At 40.3% G+C, this 17,589-nt stretch overlaps 1 protein-coding gene and 1 long non-coding RNA gene across 2 annotated transcripts; one reads left to right on the top strand and one right to left on the bottom strand.

The window, feature by feature from the left end:
- Window positions 1-2,180: 2,180 nt before the first annotated feature.
- Window positions 2,181-16,552, bottom strand: LOC117245768 (uncharacterized). The gene is made up of 18 exons (XM_033609256.2): window positions 16,392-16,552; window positions 16,200-16,222; window positions 14,639-14,705; window positions 14,256-14,500; window positions 14,057-14,137; window positions 13,894-13,962; window positions 13,620-13,805; window positions 12,054-12,221; window positions 11,851-11,923; window positions 11,648-11,738; window positions 11,419-11,560; window positions 10,859-10,963; window positions 10,522-10,621; window positions 8,317-8,563; window positions 6,842-6,916; window positions 6,603-6,705; window positions 5,882-5,997; window positions 2,181-3,230 (listed from the first exon to the last, which is right to left on the bottom strand). The coding sequence occupies exons 1-18, from the start codon at window positions 16,414-16,416 to the stop codon at window positions 3,149-3,151; spliced, it is 1,998 nt and encodes a 665-aa protein (XP_033465147.1). The 5' UTR covers window positions 16,417-16,552; the 3' UTR covers window positions 2,181-3,148.
- Window positions 3,154-6,337, top strand: LOC144459954 (uncharacterized). The gene is made up of 2 exons (XR_013488670.1): window positions 3,154-3,255; window positions 5,902-6,337. It is a non-coding gene; the product is annotated as an uncharacterized LOC144459954 (long non-coding RNA).
- Window positions 16,553-17,589: the final 1,037 nt, after the last annotated feature.

Raw genomic sequence — 17,589 nt, 5'->3', positions numbered from 1 at the left:
CCATCAAAAATGTCACGAAAAAAGTCATAGTATAGTATGCTATCAAAAGTTGGAAGAAAGTCATAGAATAGTATGCTATAATAAAGTCATAGCCATAAATATTTCCCCAAAATAAGCCTGAAGAAAGCCATGGATTGGTATGCTACAAAATGGTCTAGTACAGTGTGCCACTGAAAAGGTCAGAAAAAAAGTCATAGTAAAGTATGTCATTAGAAACATCATAGTATAGTATGCTACAAAATTATCAAAATTCTGTTATATACATATGATTTCAATACTTTAACTGTCAATAATAGCTTACTAGTTGGCTACTGCGCCACACTGCACTCCCTTAACAAGTATCTGTCAGGACAATAATGACAATTCGTAGAAACCTACTTGTCACCTGCCAACTAGTCACACCTAGCGAGTGTCAAGCAATTCACAGCCTGTTGTCAGTGTTAGTGCTGTTAGCTAAAGTTAGTGATTGCAGTGGATCACACTGGGAGCTGATTCAGAAGCATGCTTTAAAACTTGTATTTTACAAATTTTTTAGAAAGTAGCGTCACATCTCCCAGCTAATAATTTACTCCCCTCCACCAGCAGTAAAACATAAACCCCATATTAAGCAAGTAGCATGACAGGTGAAAGGTGGAGTAGAAATTCAATAATCAGTTCACGCCTGGGAATTGAATGTTTTTGCTGCCGGCTAAATACCTCCTTTTTTGAATTTCCGATGGTGTTGAAACATTTATTTGGTTCCAGCAGGCACCAGATGCTTAAAGCCTCAGAGACTGCGGCTGTTTTGGATTCATGCCTTAAATGCATATATGAGTTTGATCCTGGGAAAGGAATGTGTTTGTGTTACTCTGTGTGGACCACACTTGTCAGGTTCATAAGATGAGTGACATGCTGAGTTTTATTCATGAAAAAAATAATCCAGTCTTTCATTCCCAGCATGTGAAGAACATTAATTAGTGGGGAATGTTCCTTATTATGATGTCATCTCAGTTGAGTTTTGAAAAAAGTAGGAACGAGTTGGGTTAATGTTGTAATTTAGGTGTGGTCATACTGTTAAGATGCCAGCCTTGTGTCCTATTATACTTTACTGATGATATCACTCTCAGTCCACAGATTGCCTCATGGTTGATGTTACGTCATCAAAAGCTGCACAAACAGGTACATTTTCAAGATGTTCAGGGCAGAAATGTCTTGACTGCATCTTAATTTATCCAAGCAACACATGTTCTACTGATGTGCCTTCATGTAAAACATGTCTGCATTATGTATCATGTATTATCTCCCAATTATGAGCACAGTGGTCGCCTTAGTGCTGTTAGATAATGCAGGCTATGTACAGTCGCCCACATAATGAAGTGAACACTGTCAAAATTGAGGCTGCAGGGAAACGTCATTAGCACAAAGTACACAAACCTATAGTGTGGAGTATTTACCAGCGCCACTCTTCATTAGTTCAGTTTCACATTAAGCTGGAGAAACCCTGTACATCAAATTATAGTGATGACTGGTACTCAGTGTTTGTGCTTTTGTTCCAGGTGCTGCAGAGGTCAGACGTGCAGTGCGTGCAGCTCAGGACTTCATCTCAATGTGCCATGACGGTATGTTTATCACATTAATCTGTCACAAAGTTGTGCTGTAATAGGAGTTGTCTTCAAGTTTAATACATAGCTTGTGCTGCCATCTACTGGCTTGTAGACCTCAAATACAATCAGCTCTGATCCCCCCCCTCAATAACTACCTGGACAAAGAGGACTACTGTCCCCAGGTTCCACTGTAAATCAGTTATTTTACCATCATTTAATTTCTTGCAATAATAGTAATGAATTGTTTGGGAATATTTACCACTGAAGTACATCAACTAAAACGTTAGGCAGCATTTCATAAAGTGGTAGTGTCAAAATCTACTGTTAATGCATTTTGTTTAGTTTATACTGTGCTCATGTGGAACATTTTACCACAGAAAGCCATCACTCTTAAATTAAGTTTCTGATTTACCATCCTTTATAGCAGAAACATTCCCAGCTATCTTATGTATAATTAACACAAGGACACATGGCAGCTTCTGATTAGATTCAGCTTGAAACATTTTAATTTGACACATAATTTACTGAGTCAACAGCACATCTGTATTTTGAGCCTCCTAGTGGTCAAAGTACATGTTGAAATAATGAGACTGGAAATCAGAATATCAAACAATCTTTAATAACTGAATTAAGAAAACAAACGCCGCAGTTAATGAAGGCATCTGAATGACACAAAAATAAGACATAAGCGCCCATAATCAACCACCAATGACCAACTGTAAAGTCATCTCATGGATTAAAAATGAACCACAAACAATAAACAGTAATTAAATGTGCAACAAAAATAACCCCTGCTCCATTAAAGAGGATTGCAAGGTTTGTTTAAAGCAAGACATAAAGGTGCAATTTATAGTGAATAATAATCTGAATATAGATGGTTTAGGTAAGGCCGTACATGTGAGGCTCTTGTAATTCCTTATTAAGTCCATAATATATAAATAAGGTTAACATCACTAATAAGAAATTAAAGGACTGAGTAAACTTTGATTGTTTTCAGAGCCTAATGCTAATACCACAATTCAGGAATAAAAACATCTCAGGCATTAATTAAACATGATTACTTTGGCACTCATTAATGTACCATATTTTGAACACCTTGTTTTCATTTTGCTCAGCTGTAATATACTGCAGACTTCTGTAAACTTAAGAGTCTGCTGGATAGAATACGTTCTCAGTTTAAAAACTAAATTGCAAGAGAAATATGTAAATTTTAACAGATTTCTTTGTATACTGACATTTAAAATATATACCAATATCAACCTCCAGTACATTTGTCAGGCTTTAACAATCTTGACATAAACATTCTTAGTTAATATCTGGACTCATCAACTTGCATAAACCTCTGAAGTTTTTACCTTTGTTCAAAAAAATATAAAAAATAATCAGTTTTAAACAGTGGAAGTAATTTTTCAGTGGCTAATACTTCTACCAATTCAGCATTGTTTCTGTGGTCCACTAGAAATACTGATAAAACCCTGTCGATATTTGGGATTAATTAGCACTGGACAGTGTGAATGATTCTGCTTTTATTTAGGGGACCCTGTTCAGAGGGGTCTTGTTTCCTTTCAGTACTTGTCGTTGCCTCCGAAGTCTGGGACGTGTCTGTAAGGGCGAAAAGGTCTTCGGCTTCCAGCGTACTCATTGTGCCTGTAACCAACGGATCAGATGAGACGTGAGTCATTGACACATAGTTGGGAGAGATAGTTTTTGTCCACTTAACTGAAACTAGTGCTGTCTAAAGGGTGTTTTAACGCAGCCTTATAAAACAATCCGGCCATAATGAAGGTTACAGCTATAATGTTAAGTTTCTGTTAAACTGAGGTGTTCATTTTGGAGGATGTAATTTGTTGTATACAGAGGTTTTCCCTGTGATGTAGCCTGATCTCACTGACATAAATGGGATGGATATAACAACAGAAACACCTGTCAGTATAAAGCAATGCACCACAAACTACGCCCTCCAAAATGATTTTAATCTACACCTCTCTGATAGAAGAGATTTGTCCACACTTAGATCTGTGCAGTGTTTCACTTCAAACACAGCACAGATCAAAGGCTGCATGCACACTGCAGGCAGATCAGATTTGAGAAACAAATCTGATGAAGACAGACTGAGCGTACACACTGTTATTTTAAAAGGAATCGGATGGGATTTGTGTGTCCAACCTATCTGCGTAGGTTGCTGTTGTAGGGACATGGGTGTCAGTAACTACGTAGCAACACTGGTGATGCGGCTTTTATACATAGAAGAATGAGAGATGGAGGCACATCATTTCGCCCTCTTGACAATTTATTTTGCCGTCTGTCCATGGACTGCTGTCCTCTTAAACACTCTGCTAGTAGCAGCATGGATCTGCTCAGCACTTCTGTCACCCTTGTGTGTTGCATTCACTGACAATTTAAAATCTGATTTGAGCAGCCAGAGCCTCAGGACTGAGATGCATCTGTAGAAATCAGATTGGAATTGCATTTCAAATCACCTCCAAACACAATTTGATCAGATTTGAAACAGAAGGACATTCAGGCAAACAACATTTGGAGGTGGTTTAAAATGAGCTTCAAATCAGATATCAAAGCGACTTTGAACACAACACACAAGAACAACATCAGGAACAACAGCTGTGGTTGGACGCCAAAGCAAATTGTTTTGAGGGTGAAATGATGGACATCCACTTCTCTTGATTTCACGCTGGAAAGCTGAGTTGGTACATAGCTACTGACGCCTATGTTGTAGAACACACAAATCTGACATTATCACTTGCAAATAACAGTGTGGACAGTCAGCCTTCAAGATCTGATTTGCCTGAAGTCAGAACAAATCTTTTCCTTGAGTTTGGACTTGTGGGTGCTTCCAGCAGTTTGTGAAGAAAAATGCTTCATCACTTTCTTGGCAGGAGTTGGAAGAAAACATTGACAGCCTGTGTTAAATATGAAATAAGGATGATAAACTTAGCTTACAGACATCAATGGCTGACCATTAATGAGTTAACTGCTGGGAATTTTTTTTGCCTGGTTGGCTTGTTTATCTATAGGTTAATTTTGCTGCTTCTCAGTTTACTGTACTGCACATCACCTGGGTCTGGTGGAAGCTAATTCGGCGCTTGAAATGCCGTCCTGATCCAACAGCGTGACTGTGGAAACATTGTGGACACTTTCTGGTCTCCCCAGTGAGTAAGCAGTCACATTTTGGGCCACAACCCTCCCTTAGCATTTTAACTACTTTTAGCGCCACTTGCAGTGTCAGCACAGTCAGTGGCGCTAACATAGTTAACAATGCTAAGGGAGTTTTGAAGCTCAAAATGAAGCCGCTTGCTCACTGGGGCAACCTGGGGCAAGAGGTTGGCCATGATGTTTTTGCACCAACGCTGTCCCGCCACAGAGTGGCGTTACTAGTAATAATTGCAGAATGAGCTACACCTTTAGCTAGCTCCTACCTGACTCGGGTGGTGCATATTGCGGAACAGCCAATGCTGACGTTAGCTAACCAGTGAAGGCTATATTTCTGCATGTTAATGCAGCTAGCCGGCTGTCTGTCAGCAAGTTAACAGAAACCATAATAAAATGCAAGACGCTTACATCACAGAACAATTAACCACCTCGAATGGACTGCACTTTAAAATGCAGCACTTAAGCTCACTGAGTCACTGTAGTGCCGGACTAGAAGGAAAGGCCTCCTGTATGCCATGTTTTTTTCCTTAAAAAATTAACCAAAACTGACAGTGCTAGGCCAAGATTTAAAGTATTTAAAGGTTTATAGCCCTAAGAGCTGAAACCCTTATGATGTCAAATATAAGAGGCCTTTCTTTGTAGTCTGGCACTCCACTGACTCAGTGAGCTGTAGTGCCACATTTTAAAATGCTGTCCATTGAGAGGTGGCAAAGTTTTCTTGCTGACAGACAGCCGGCTAGCTGCAATAACATGCAGAAATATAGTTGCCACCCTATGGTCTCCACAGGTTAGCTAACGTTAGCCTTGGCTGCTTTGCATTGCCAACAACCGGGGTGAGACCAGAGAATGGGCACAATATTTCAATATATGTAACACTTTTGGGTCAGGACAGTGTTACTAGCAGTAACTGCAGAATGAGCGCCACCGCTAGCTAGCACCCACCAGACCCAAATAGTGTAAAGTGCAATAAACTGAAAAATAGCTTAAGTTACCTATAGAGCAACATGCATAACTGGTCAAAAATATTCTCTACAGTTAACTGATTATGTTCTTCGTCAACCTTCTCATCAAACTCCAGAGAAGAAAGCAAAGAAGATTTCCTTTAAAATGTTGGCTATAGAAACACTCACCTCATATTCTCATCTTGCAGGTCGTCAGCTTTGAGAGCAGCTCTGGAAATGCCCATGCCTGAAGGAATCCTGTCTGGATACCTCACAGCGATCTTCATGCCATTCAGCTCATAGCCCTGAAGAAGTAAACAAAGACCACCGAAAACTCTTTTATTGGAGTGAATATCAGTGGCCGAGAGGATAGCAGATGCATTGTCCTGACTTCTCATTGTCTACATGTAGCAGAGGGAGCAATAATTTGTGTTTGGGACCAAATTCAAGAGAGCAGAATCATTAAGAGGGAACAGATAGCAGAACTCATTAGGACTAATGTACTGGGTGTTTGTAGCTAAATTAAAAGATGAAACTTTCTTGGTTGAACAAGTAAAATGCAATAAATGTTTCAGGAGTCTTTCAGAACAACTGATTGTGACTTTCTGATGAGATTTTGCCCACAATAAAAATGAATCTGACTGCCAGTGTTTGTTTTGATTCTTGCCACAACTGTACACTTGATAGTGTTCAAGATTTAGAGCTGTATGTACTGCTGAATGGGGCTTAAAGGGAGACTGACTGCAGAAATAGACACCATGATAGCAGAAAAAGTACACAGGAATGGCAAAGTGCAATTTACAACGAAAACAAAATGTCTGCCACCAAATTACAATATCCTTGACGTGCAGCTGGAGTAGGCAGTCTGACTAATGGGCTCCAATTACCACAGAGTTCAGGGTGTACTTACATGAAAGCGTCTGATTGCTTCATCACAATGCTCTTGTTTTGTAAAGTTCACGAAAGCACACCGTCTGTAAATCAGAAGCTTCACACTATAGACGAACCCAACCCTGCAAGAGAAGACCAGTGTGAGTCCACACATACTACGCACCTCAAATATCTGACTACAAAGGCTGAACTATGGAAACAACATTTAAAAAAAAACAGGTTTGGTGTCTGACTAAAATGAAACCAGCACTCTCTTACTTGTTAAACACATTGGTTATCATGGACTCAGTTACTGGGTGAAACAAGTTTCCCACCCAAACTGGAAACAGCTCCCTGTTGAAACAAAGGATGGATTAATTGAAGAGAAGGAATTAAAGGCGACAGATGATGTGTGACACAACCTATGTGAGAAACCATCTTGCAGGTAAAAACATCTTCATAACAAAGTCTGCTGCATCAAAGCAGCCAATGATTTTCTGCTGTTTTAGAATATACCGACTAATTAGAGGAGAAGCAATAACCATAAGTATACTGTCTCTAATCAAGCATGTCCAATACCAGAACTAATCACCCAATTGACCTTCATTTATACCGGTTGACAGTGGTATCCGTGATGCTTGGTAATTGATGTGAAGGCAAAGTTTAAATATTTCAAAAATTAAAAGCTGTAGTTGGTAACTTTTTCCCCCACAGACTATCTGTCTTGTGTACTGTGTGGATACAGTAACAGTTTCAAGTTATTTTCATTAAGTTACCAACTACTGCCTTAAGGTGTCTGGCTGTATTGAGTGGAGAAGAGGACACAGCTCTCTCTTGCTAAATGTCATAATCAGTAAACACCCCCCCACATATAAAACAGCAGACCTTTTACCCTTCACACAGGACAAGCACTGATAGTGCAACCAGTATACAGCACCAAATCAAAGCTCATTAAAGTACCTTTAGTTACGCCTGCATCGATCATACAACAAGTAGGGAACTGGATCTGTCTTCTGTACTACGTATTACAGAGCTGTGTGATATTTTTTCCAAGCTTGGAGAAAATTTATTCTGCAACATGCAACTAGACTAAAACATGATTGAAACATCGTAAGACTCATTAAGACTCCATGAGCAAGATAGTTAGAATCAACAGATCTGCACCACCTGCTACGCACATTCAACACACACGTATCCCACACAGCTGTGTACCGTTAGTACCAGATGTTTCAACTGAGCAGACAACAGACATCCACTTTAATTATCAGTTCGCAGCGAGAACAGGAACATTCACACCAACTCATCTCCTCCTGTTTGTGTTTCCTGATATCTGCAGACAACTGCCATAAGACAAACACAAACCAGGTGCAAGCTAGTTACCTGAAGACAGGCAAAGACACCTGGAGTCAGTCCCGAAAACTATAGCATGTGTGCATATGGTGCAACTCATTACGTCACAGTTGACATTTAACTCATTGCACCAAAAAACATCAAGATAATCAAATTAATTTGATATGCTGCCACTGCCAAATGTATCCTCAGAGAAAACGATGGATACTTTCAAAGCCTGGAAACCGACGGAGGGGCAAATATTCCAACCTAAGGAAACTTGACTCAAAGTCTGAGATGTGACCATATTTTTAAAATGATCAATGTAGCTAAATATTCTGGTAAAGTCTTGGTATTAAGTGATTCCTATCATAATAAAACACCTCAACATGTCAACACTGCAGTGTGACTGAACCTGTACTCACTGTGGTGGGTTACTGCCTTCATTGTTGGTCTTGGTGGCCTGATCAAGAGTGGGCTTTGGTTTACTCTGGACATTCGACATATTCTGGACTGGGCCTAAAGGTTTGTTCTTAAATGCTGTTTTTGGTGCATCCATGGGCTGATGAGGATGAGGAAGATGAGGAGGGACTGTGTTGGCAGACAGGACTGGAGAGACTCCGGTGACATTTGCGACTTGAGCTGGTTGGAGAGGGCCATTTTGAATAGCTCCTAAAAACAGACAACAAATGTCAGACATTTATACAGTGTACAAACAAACATACACATGCTATTAAAGGGTATGTTTGGTATTTTCCCACCCGGACCCTATTTTTTTCATGTTTTTGTGTCAAGTGACCGATGGAGACAACATTTTTAATGGGTCAAGTATGTGACCGCTGCAGCCGACAGCGGCAAACCAGGCTGCAATCGCTGCATGTTAGAATGTTCAATATGTACATCCACTAAAAGATCTTGTTTTTGCCAAGTGTCTGACAATTTATGGAAAGGATTAGGGATGCACAATATATATTGGACTGACAATGGGACAACTGAATTAAACGCAGGAAACACAAACAAGTCCAGTTGCCTACGATATAGCACTTAATATTACCACGACCTGGATGACTGAGAATCTTCACCGACAAAATTATAGACCATAAACTGCGCTGATAATAAGAAGCCAGACCGCGTTCAGTAACTTAACAAGGGCACCATCTACACATCTGATACAGTGGGTGGCGGTACATCTATCTTTAAACTTTTTGTAAGCCACCAATAAACACAGAAAAGAAGAGCAACAAAAACCACAGCGCACTGTCTAGAGGGCAAAACATGTCGCGGTGTGGACGTCTTTCACAGTTCCAGCGGAAGACAACAGGACTGCGCTGGGGGTCTGATCTCCAACCGCCTGACACAGGTTACACACAGCGCTGAAGGACCGCTTCCACAGTATTAGCACAAGCTCATTAGCAGCAGCGGCAGCTAACATCCAACACTAAGCTTTTAAAAGGCTCAACTTTGAACTGCTAGACATTTGATGCTACAGTTAGCGATTTGTATCATTGTCTCTTGTGTTGTGAGACACAACTGCTTGTTTGTGTGAGTTGAGTGTGTGAGGTGAATTAATAGCTCAGATATTCTACTTGGTAGCTGTAGGCTAGTGTATCATGGGACAGTGAGACTGCACCTGGGTGTGTCCATAAAAATGCAGCGTGGCCAGATGTAACGCAGACCTGCCGATGTTCATATGAGTCAGCAGTCAGTGGCTCTGTCAGTAGAGACTCCACTCTGTTGGTAGTTTACACACTTTACTGATAATTATTAGAGTTACACAGCGAAACTGGGCTTCATCATCTCTTTCTCTCTTACTGTTAACTACAAATGTAATACTAATAAAAAGGCATTTTACTTTCACATCCTTGTATTTATCATGTTCATCTGTAGTGTAGGGTTAAACGGGGGCAGGGCACCGAGGGTAGGCCTAATGTTGGCAGGTATGAAGAGTCAGAACTGTTCTTTGTTTCTGTTGTGTTAGTGATAGTGATGTCAGTTTGATTTGGTTAGGCCAGGGATATGGAATATTAAATCAGCCATATTTTCTTTACATTCTAGCCTTTCTTGCCCTCAGGTGTGCTTGAACTACAGGTTATACGCTTCTTTTTAGAATGCAAAAATGTGACATTATCGGTTATCGGCCATGAGAAGCAGGTAATTAAAGGTATGGGTTGAAAAAATCCGTTTTGGTGCATCCCTACAGAGGCAGACCATTTCATTAAAGAGTGAGATCACCAAATCACCATTGCTAATTGCTAATTAAGTGGGGGAGTGGGGACACAAACTAAAACAGTCTGTGACTTATTGTATTTCTATCAACTATGAATGAAGTGTGTTCCACAACAATAAGATTAATGTTTATTTAAATGGGCCTGGTGGCTTTGGTGATAGTGATTTCAAGGCTGTTTCTGGTTAAACAAAAAGAATCTCACTCTCTACCAAAAAGATCTATCTCTGTAGATACTTAAAATAGTAACTGGAGCCAGTCAGTGCCAAAAACAAGCAAGCTCTCTCAACTGAAGCTGCAACACTCCTCTACACAGGTAAGCACAACAAAACAATGTGGAATTTTAATTTTCTTTGAATTAAATCTGATCCTTGTTGATAAAAATCACAGAAAGGTCGACACTCACCTGATCGATGGTTTAATTTGGACAGCACTTCTATTGCCTTTTCTACTGTCCCGTGAATAATTAAAGCATTTGAGCTCTGCTCCCGAGTGAAACCATACTCCTGAAACAAAACACAGAACTCAAAGTTAAAACACTGTCAGTGAATGTTTATCAATCAATGTTCCTGCAATACTTAACACATCACAGTCTTTTCAATGGGAAACAATATTGGTGCCAGTAATTTCTTCACATTGCTTTTTGGGTGATGACTATAAGTCATAAATGCATTATAATAAACGAGTACTGAACTATTTTGACACCATTTTGAAACCAACACAGAAGTGTTCCTGTTACACACCATAAGTTGTGTTATCTGCACCCTCATCAGTTCCTGGGCGGCTTCAGCACATGAACTGTCCAGTTTGAGAACCTCCTTGAAGGCCTGGCCAGCCTCTACATACCTCTGGAAGAAGAAGAAAAGGAAAAAAATGAAGGCATGCCAACAGCTACAGCAGCACTAAATCAAAGTTCAGGCTCATTGAATGTCATGCTGCTGGGCTAATCAGCCCAGTTATTAATGTTTACAGCAACAGCTAGTCAAAACAAGTCTGAGTAAATAATGTGACCCTGCACGGCTCAATGACACTTGGAATTAATTCAGTGGTGTTGCAACAAGGCCAAAGTGATCACAAAGTCATCCCAACCTGAAATACTGGGGGCAAACAGCACAATGTAAACACTGATGAAGAATGACTTTAACTTAGCAGTTAGTCTCGGTAACTGAAACGTTATGAGGATCATATTTAAGGTGATATACACCACGGTTAGCCTACATCCCACACAACAGCAGAATAAACTCCTGCATGACATGTACAACAGGGCATTTATGAGTGGTGCAGACTTGATTTCACCATTTACCTTTAGACCTGCCAAAGCTCTGCCCCTCCTAAACAGGCCTTTAACCCAGCCTGGACACATGCTGAGAGACAACTCCGCATCTGTCAGCGCCTTCTCATATTCTTGCATCTTTTCAAAACAGAAGGAACGATTGCCAAACAACCTGCGACACAAATGACAGTTAAAACACTGCATTAAAACCAGTGGTGAGGAAACGTACTTTAAAGTAAGTAAAGTGACGTGTTCTTACTTAAACTCTGTAGGGTTGTACTTAATTGCATCCGTGAAATACTTCACAGCCATATTAAAGTCCCCAGCACTTGCAAACTTATTTCCAATAACTAGAAAAGAAAAAGGAACTTTAGTTTAAATAAACACCTCATTGACATTTACATTTGAGTAAATATTTACAATCTAGTCTATCAAGATTGTCAGTAGGTGGGTAAAACATACCTGCAAGATCGGTACTTATTTTTATATTATCTTCAACAGCATGGCTGCTCGGGGCCGCAGAGTCCTGTTCAGACTGTCAGAGAGAAATAAGATGAGCAATCTCATCCCAAATACCAAAAGGCAAGGACAGGGTAATACAGTCAATCTGTAGTCATTGGAATCATCATCTGTTGAGACTCTGACTTATAGACAAGACACTTTACCTTCTTTTCAGCCTCTGTGTCTTCATTAGGTTTGTCAGAGACGGTTTTAGGTTCTTCTTTGATCGGGCTCTTCTTTTTCTCCTTCCTCTCAGGCCTGGGCTTCTGCTCCAATTTACGTCTGGCTATAAGAGCAGCTTTACTCACAAAAGTACTCGTCATGTCGAGTTCCTTAAAAGAAAACAACAGGAACAGAGACACACTTACTCACTTTAGTGGTATCGTTGTACAGAGCAGAAGTCAAGTTACTTCTAACTGGCTGAATACAGGTACATTTCTGTAAAAGGACACATATTTCATACAAATAATGTTCTTATACTTTGCAATTTTGGAATTCTTGGTGGCAACTGTGGACACGTTATATTAGAAATGGTCCTGGCCTAAGTTTTGAATGAGACAAGGATACTGAAATGCTTCTTATTCACAAGGATAGGAAACGCTTCAGCATACGCAATTCATACTTTTAAATCAAGATGCAATGGTGTGAAAATCATATTTAAAATATACAATCAACACAACCCGAGCATCATGAGGCCAAAACGTCATCAAATTAAAATAAATGCACATGGAGCCAGAGTATGCGACATTAGATTACAAATTCATATCAAAATTATGGTGACCAAAATTATAATTACAGTTATCAGTATTCTCACGTTATTGTTTAGATGTGCTGAAAACATCCAAAAAGTGCTGATACACACACTGAAATAATTTCAAGTAATAATGTCAAGTTTTGACCAGTAACATCACTGGGTTTCCCTGCGTCACCCCCCGGTAACCAGGGAGTAACAGAACAAGCCCATGTTGCAATGCTGTCTGGAAGACTGTTTCAAAGCCCAATAATCAAACAGAGCCGTTTCATCCCAACTTTAAATACAATATTTTTCACTATAAAGCTGGAGTGCAGGACTTTCATATATTATATGAACATCTGTTACATCTAAGCCTCAGCCAAACAAGTTCATATAATGCTGATGAAGTCTATCACCACCAGGGGAAGCTCTCCGTATTTTTTAAAAATCGTGGAGTGTTGATGTCGTTTTACAGCAACCAGCCACGGCGAAAGGGGAGAGATTAATTTATTTATTTATGTTTAATTAGTTTTGTTTTGGTTGTCTTTTTCTGTTTGACACTGCTTTTCATTTAGTTTTCTCAATGTATCATCCCTGTGTGTGATTCCTAATCCTATGTTTTCTTCTGATGCTATATATGTTGACAGTTTGAAATAAAGAAAAAGAAGAAAAAAAGAAACTCGTAGTTAAGAGGAAGGATTAAAGTCAAAAAGTATTGAAGTGAGCGCTCCTGGGGGCAGGGGGAAATGTGACGAGCTCACCTGCAGGCAATCATTATAAGCATGTGTCGACAGTAATTACCCTCACTGCCTGAGGGGGGAGACAAAGGCTCCAGCTTCAAGTGTCCACACAAAACTACAGATGTACCAATACATCACACAAAGATTGGGTTAAATGCCACATCAATGTAATTTTTTGTTAAACAAAAAACACTCTTTTTGCTCATCACTCCTGAAACAATAAAAGTATGAGTTACAATAAAATGAGCACTCGGTACCTCAGAGTCACCCGAGTCATTCTTGGTGTCGCTATCTTCATCACTGGATTCGTCTTCACTACTGTTACTGCTGTCTGAATCTTTTGCTGAAGGCGACTTTTTAACACTGGGACTGCTATTGGTTTTGGATTCATTAACTGGTTTGCTCTCCTCTGCTTTGGACTGCTGTGCATCATCTTTTTCCTCCTGTAAATCAGAAGAAAAAACAGTTACAGATTGCCACTTGATGAATTTTTGTTGGAGGCTCCCATTTGCAACAAACATTGATCATCACCTCGTCATTTCTTTTGGGGTTCTGTTTTTCCTTCTCCAACTTCTCAAGACGTTTTCTTTCCTTCCGTTTCTGTAGGACAAGAGTATACATAATGAAGTTTAATTTCAACAATTTGACATAAAGTTATTATTATGAAACTCATAACAGAGATTGCAGAATTTACCTGTTTCTTAAGGCGCTTCTTCTCAGCCTTTTCTTTGCTTTTTTTCACTTCTTCTAATAACCTGGCTCTTCTCTCAGAGTCCTAAAAGAGTTGCCACAAAACATTGCACAGTTTTCAACCAACTCGACCCTGCAGAATCACTTCACATTGTAAGACAGCCATTTATTTAACAAGATAGATAGAATACATGGGAACTTACACTCTCCTTTGCCGGAGCTTTTACAGGGGGCGGGAGAGGAACCTCACGGGATGAAGCGTAGTAATGCAGCGGAAGCTGATAAACAGAGGCGGGTAGCCTTGAACGGCTCCCACCTAATCCTCTATCACTACTCCTGTCAGAGAGCCTTGAGTATCCATGGAAATTGTTACGACCATGTGCCCAACCATCAGCTCCATAATCATCCTTACCTGTAATGTCTAGCTCGCCATTGTAATCCATATTTGCTAGGAAAGAGAACATTATATAAGTTAAAAATCCTGAAAAGATGTGTAAAGACTTACTTTGAGTTTAATGCAATTTCACAAATAAAGCACTGAAAACAGACGAGTGTGTGAAAGATGTGTAATGTCATATCCTCTTACCAATAAGGCCGAGTCTTACTATCTTTTGAAAACCAGGACGACTCTCAAACAAATCCGCAACATTTTGCTGAATAGAAGAGAGAGAGAGAGAGAGAGAGAGAGAGAGAGAGATGTGTCAGTTCCCTATAAGTTTCTAAAACATTTGATGAGCTCAGCACCTTCAGGCTGGAAACCTGAACCTACATTTTGGCCCCATCGTAATGAAAACAAAAGAAAGACTGGTGTTTTCCCAAGGCTGTCAAAAGCGGTGTGTCAATGCCAGGACTGAATGTGACCTCGAGCTGCAGTGAGTTAGCTCTCAAGCACTGCATCGTTAAGTTTCACTTTTCTTTATCAGTGGGAAGCTGACTCACTGGATCAAAATCGGCAAAGTACTTTCGTTGCACTGGCACAAAAGTAAAGAACACTAAGTGACCTGCTGTGGAGGAGTCATTAACTATGCAGTAACTTAAGACACACGTGGAAAACACGTCTGCTACAATATGAGACAAAGCATCAGGAAGTGAAAGTCAGGTTAATGTTTTTAAGTACAGGACTGAGAACTACAGTGGTGCCAGGTTTGTTTTACAGCTACACAATTTGTAACTTTAAATGTCATCACATGTGAGATGATATGCTTTTGACATTAATCTGTAGCATTTTGAAAAACATGCAAGCCACCAGCAGACTGCACAGAAAAGCTGTGAAGGGTAGCAACATCCCAATTATAGGATAACTACTATCCAGTGCAAATAAAGTAGCATTCAACACAGGACAGGATTTTGTGCTTTATCTGTTATGGGTTCTGGTGAAAACAGTTTGCTTCACATGCCTCAATGTATCTTGAAGTCGCAACTTTGATCCTTACTACAAGTGATCAGTTTCAAAGCTTTACATGTAGGTTCAAATCAGATATACCCAATGAAATAACACATAACCCACAAACAGGACACACTGCAAATACCCCAGGGGCAATGTTCTACTTCAGTGTAACAATGGCAGCTGCTTTGTCATTTCTTTACTCTGCAGATTAAGATAAGATGATTCATGCCTTTATCTCATAGAGATTTGATTAGTGCAATGCACTTTATTCTGGCATTTGCATCCTTGCTGCACTCCACTGGTTGATTTTACTACTTGTTTTTAAAGCCTTTTATGGTCAGGCTCATGCCAACGTCAGAGACAGTTGCAACGCTGCAAAGCTAACTCGCCTTGTCCTGTGTTAAAACACCGTTTGGCTCATTTTGTATGAATACTAAGGGTGGCTACGCACTTCTAAATGCACAATATACACAGGAAGTGAGTACGTGCACTGCCCACAGTGTTTCCAAACAGGCATGAGTCAACACAACTGGCCAAAGTTTAGTCTGATGAATTCTTTCAGCTCTCGAGCACAGGTTACACGACGGCTGCTGCAACATTAAGGACACGTCCTCACGATAAGAGCACTATCACATCCACGTTAGCTTGTATTGCTGTTGCATTATCGCCACCCACGAACCAAGAGCCAACGTGGGCGCTAGCATAAATGTGTTTGGTATGTGTGCCCAGAAGCTAAAGGCAGTATGAAAGGTATACTTACAACCATGTGGATGTCTGTAAACTCTGAAAAAGAGGAAGACACACAAGCATACAATGTTACATCGTGTTACAGAGCCAACGGAGTTATTCACTGACTTATCAGTATTTAGCTAACTTAACTGCCAACGAGGAAGCGCGCGCTAGCTTGTTAGCTAAACTAGCCACAAACTTCTTGTAAGAGTCGTATTCTTACCCGTCTCGTCTCTATATATGTCCATGTTTCCTCTCCCACAGCCGCTTATACTCGTAAATTCGAGTTAACAGCACGCAAACTTATATTAACGTAACGCTATTGTTAACTGAATTGAACTTTTGCCGCGGGCATATTGTTTGCGCGCTCTCAACTACTTTCTTTATCGCGTGAACGAACGGAACTTGTCTTCTGTTGTACGCATGCGCGCTGTGACGCTCAACACCGGAATGGCTCCTTTGCTGCCCCCTGCTGGACGCATGCGCATACTGCTGCACTCCCTCCAAGTAGTTCCATATTACCTCTAATAAGCCACGACTAGTTTCTTTTTTTACGTATATAACTTTAAAATATTAATCGGTTTTACATTTAATTTCACGGGAATAGCTTTTTAGTAGGTTTCTTGCACTTGTTTGCATATCTCCCATAATGCTGTTACATTTAAATTCCTCCAAAGACCAGTAAAGACTTTAAAGGTACACCTTAAACTGACAGGTGAAGTGAATAACATTGATCATCTTGTTCCAGTGAATGTTATTCTGGAGAACCTTTGGTCCTGGCATTAATGTGGATGCCACTTGACGTGCTCCACCTTATGGCAACTCCACCCCTGGATGGCAGTGGGCCGCTCAGCAGGACAATGCTCCATGCCACACCGCAAAAACTGCTCAGGCGTTTAGGCATTTAGAGAATTTTGAGGCCTGACCTTAAAACTCCAAATCCCAATCTGATTGAGCATAGGACGTGCCGGTACCGCAAAGGTACCCCCGATCCTCGATGGGCCTCCTTGGATAGGACTTCGCTCTGACCTTTGGGGGGTGTCCTGTGGTGTCTGGTACTGAGGTGTTGGCGGCAGATCCTTTGAGTCCGGTGGGTTTTGGGGTGGGGTACCAGCACGCCCCACAGATGCTCAATCTGATTGAGATCTTGGGAAAGACTGTCACTTTCCTTGTTCCTCCTTGAGCACATTTAATTTCTACTTTATCTTATTTATTGCTCTATATTTACAAACTTTTTTTCATACTCTTACTTCTTCTACTTTATTATATTATTATAATTTCCCCTCAGGGATCAATAAAGTATTTCTGATTCTGATCAGTGTGACACTTCATCCGTCAGTGTCTGATTGGTGTATATCGTCTAGCATTCTGCACATAAGGGGTGGAAAAGCCTTTTTTCCAGTTGATCACTTCACCAATCC

This window comes from Epinephelus lanceolatus, chromosome 22 (genome assembly GCF_041903045.1).
Source record: "Epinephelus lanceolatus isolate andai-2023 chromosome 22, ASM4190304v1, whole genome shotgun sequence".
NCBI lineage: Eukaryota > Metazoa > Chordata > Actinopteri > Perciformes > Serranidae > Epinephelus > Epinephelus lanceolatus.
This window is presented reverse-complemented; position numbering and strand designations above follow the sequence as displayed.

Coding starts and splice junctions, on each gene's coding strand:
- LOC117245768 (XM_033609256.2), bottom strand. CDS start 16,416: ATGGACATATATAGAGACGAGACGG. Junction 14,706..16,199: donor TTACAGACATCCACATGGTT/GTAAGTATACCT, acceptor TCTTCTATTCAG/CAAAATGTTGCGGATTTGTT. Junction 13,963..14,056: donor AGAAGCGCCTTAAGAAACAG/GTAAATTCTGCA, acceptor CTTGTCCTACAG/AAACGGAAGGAAAGAAAACG.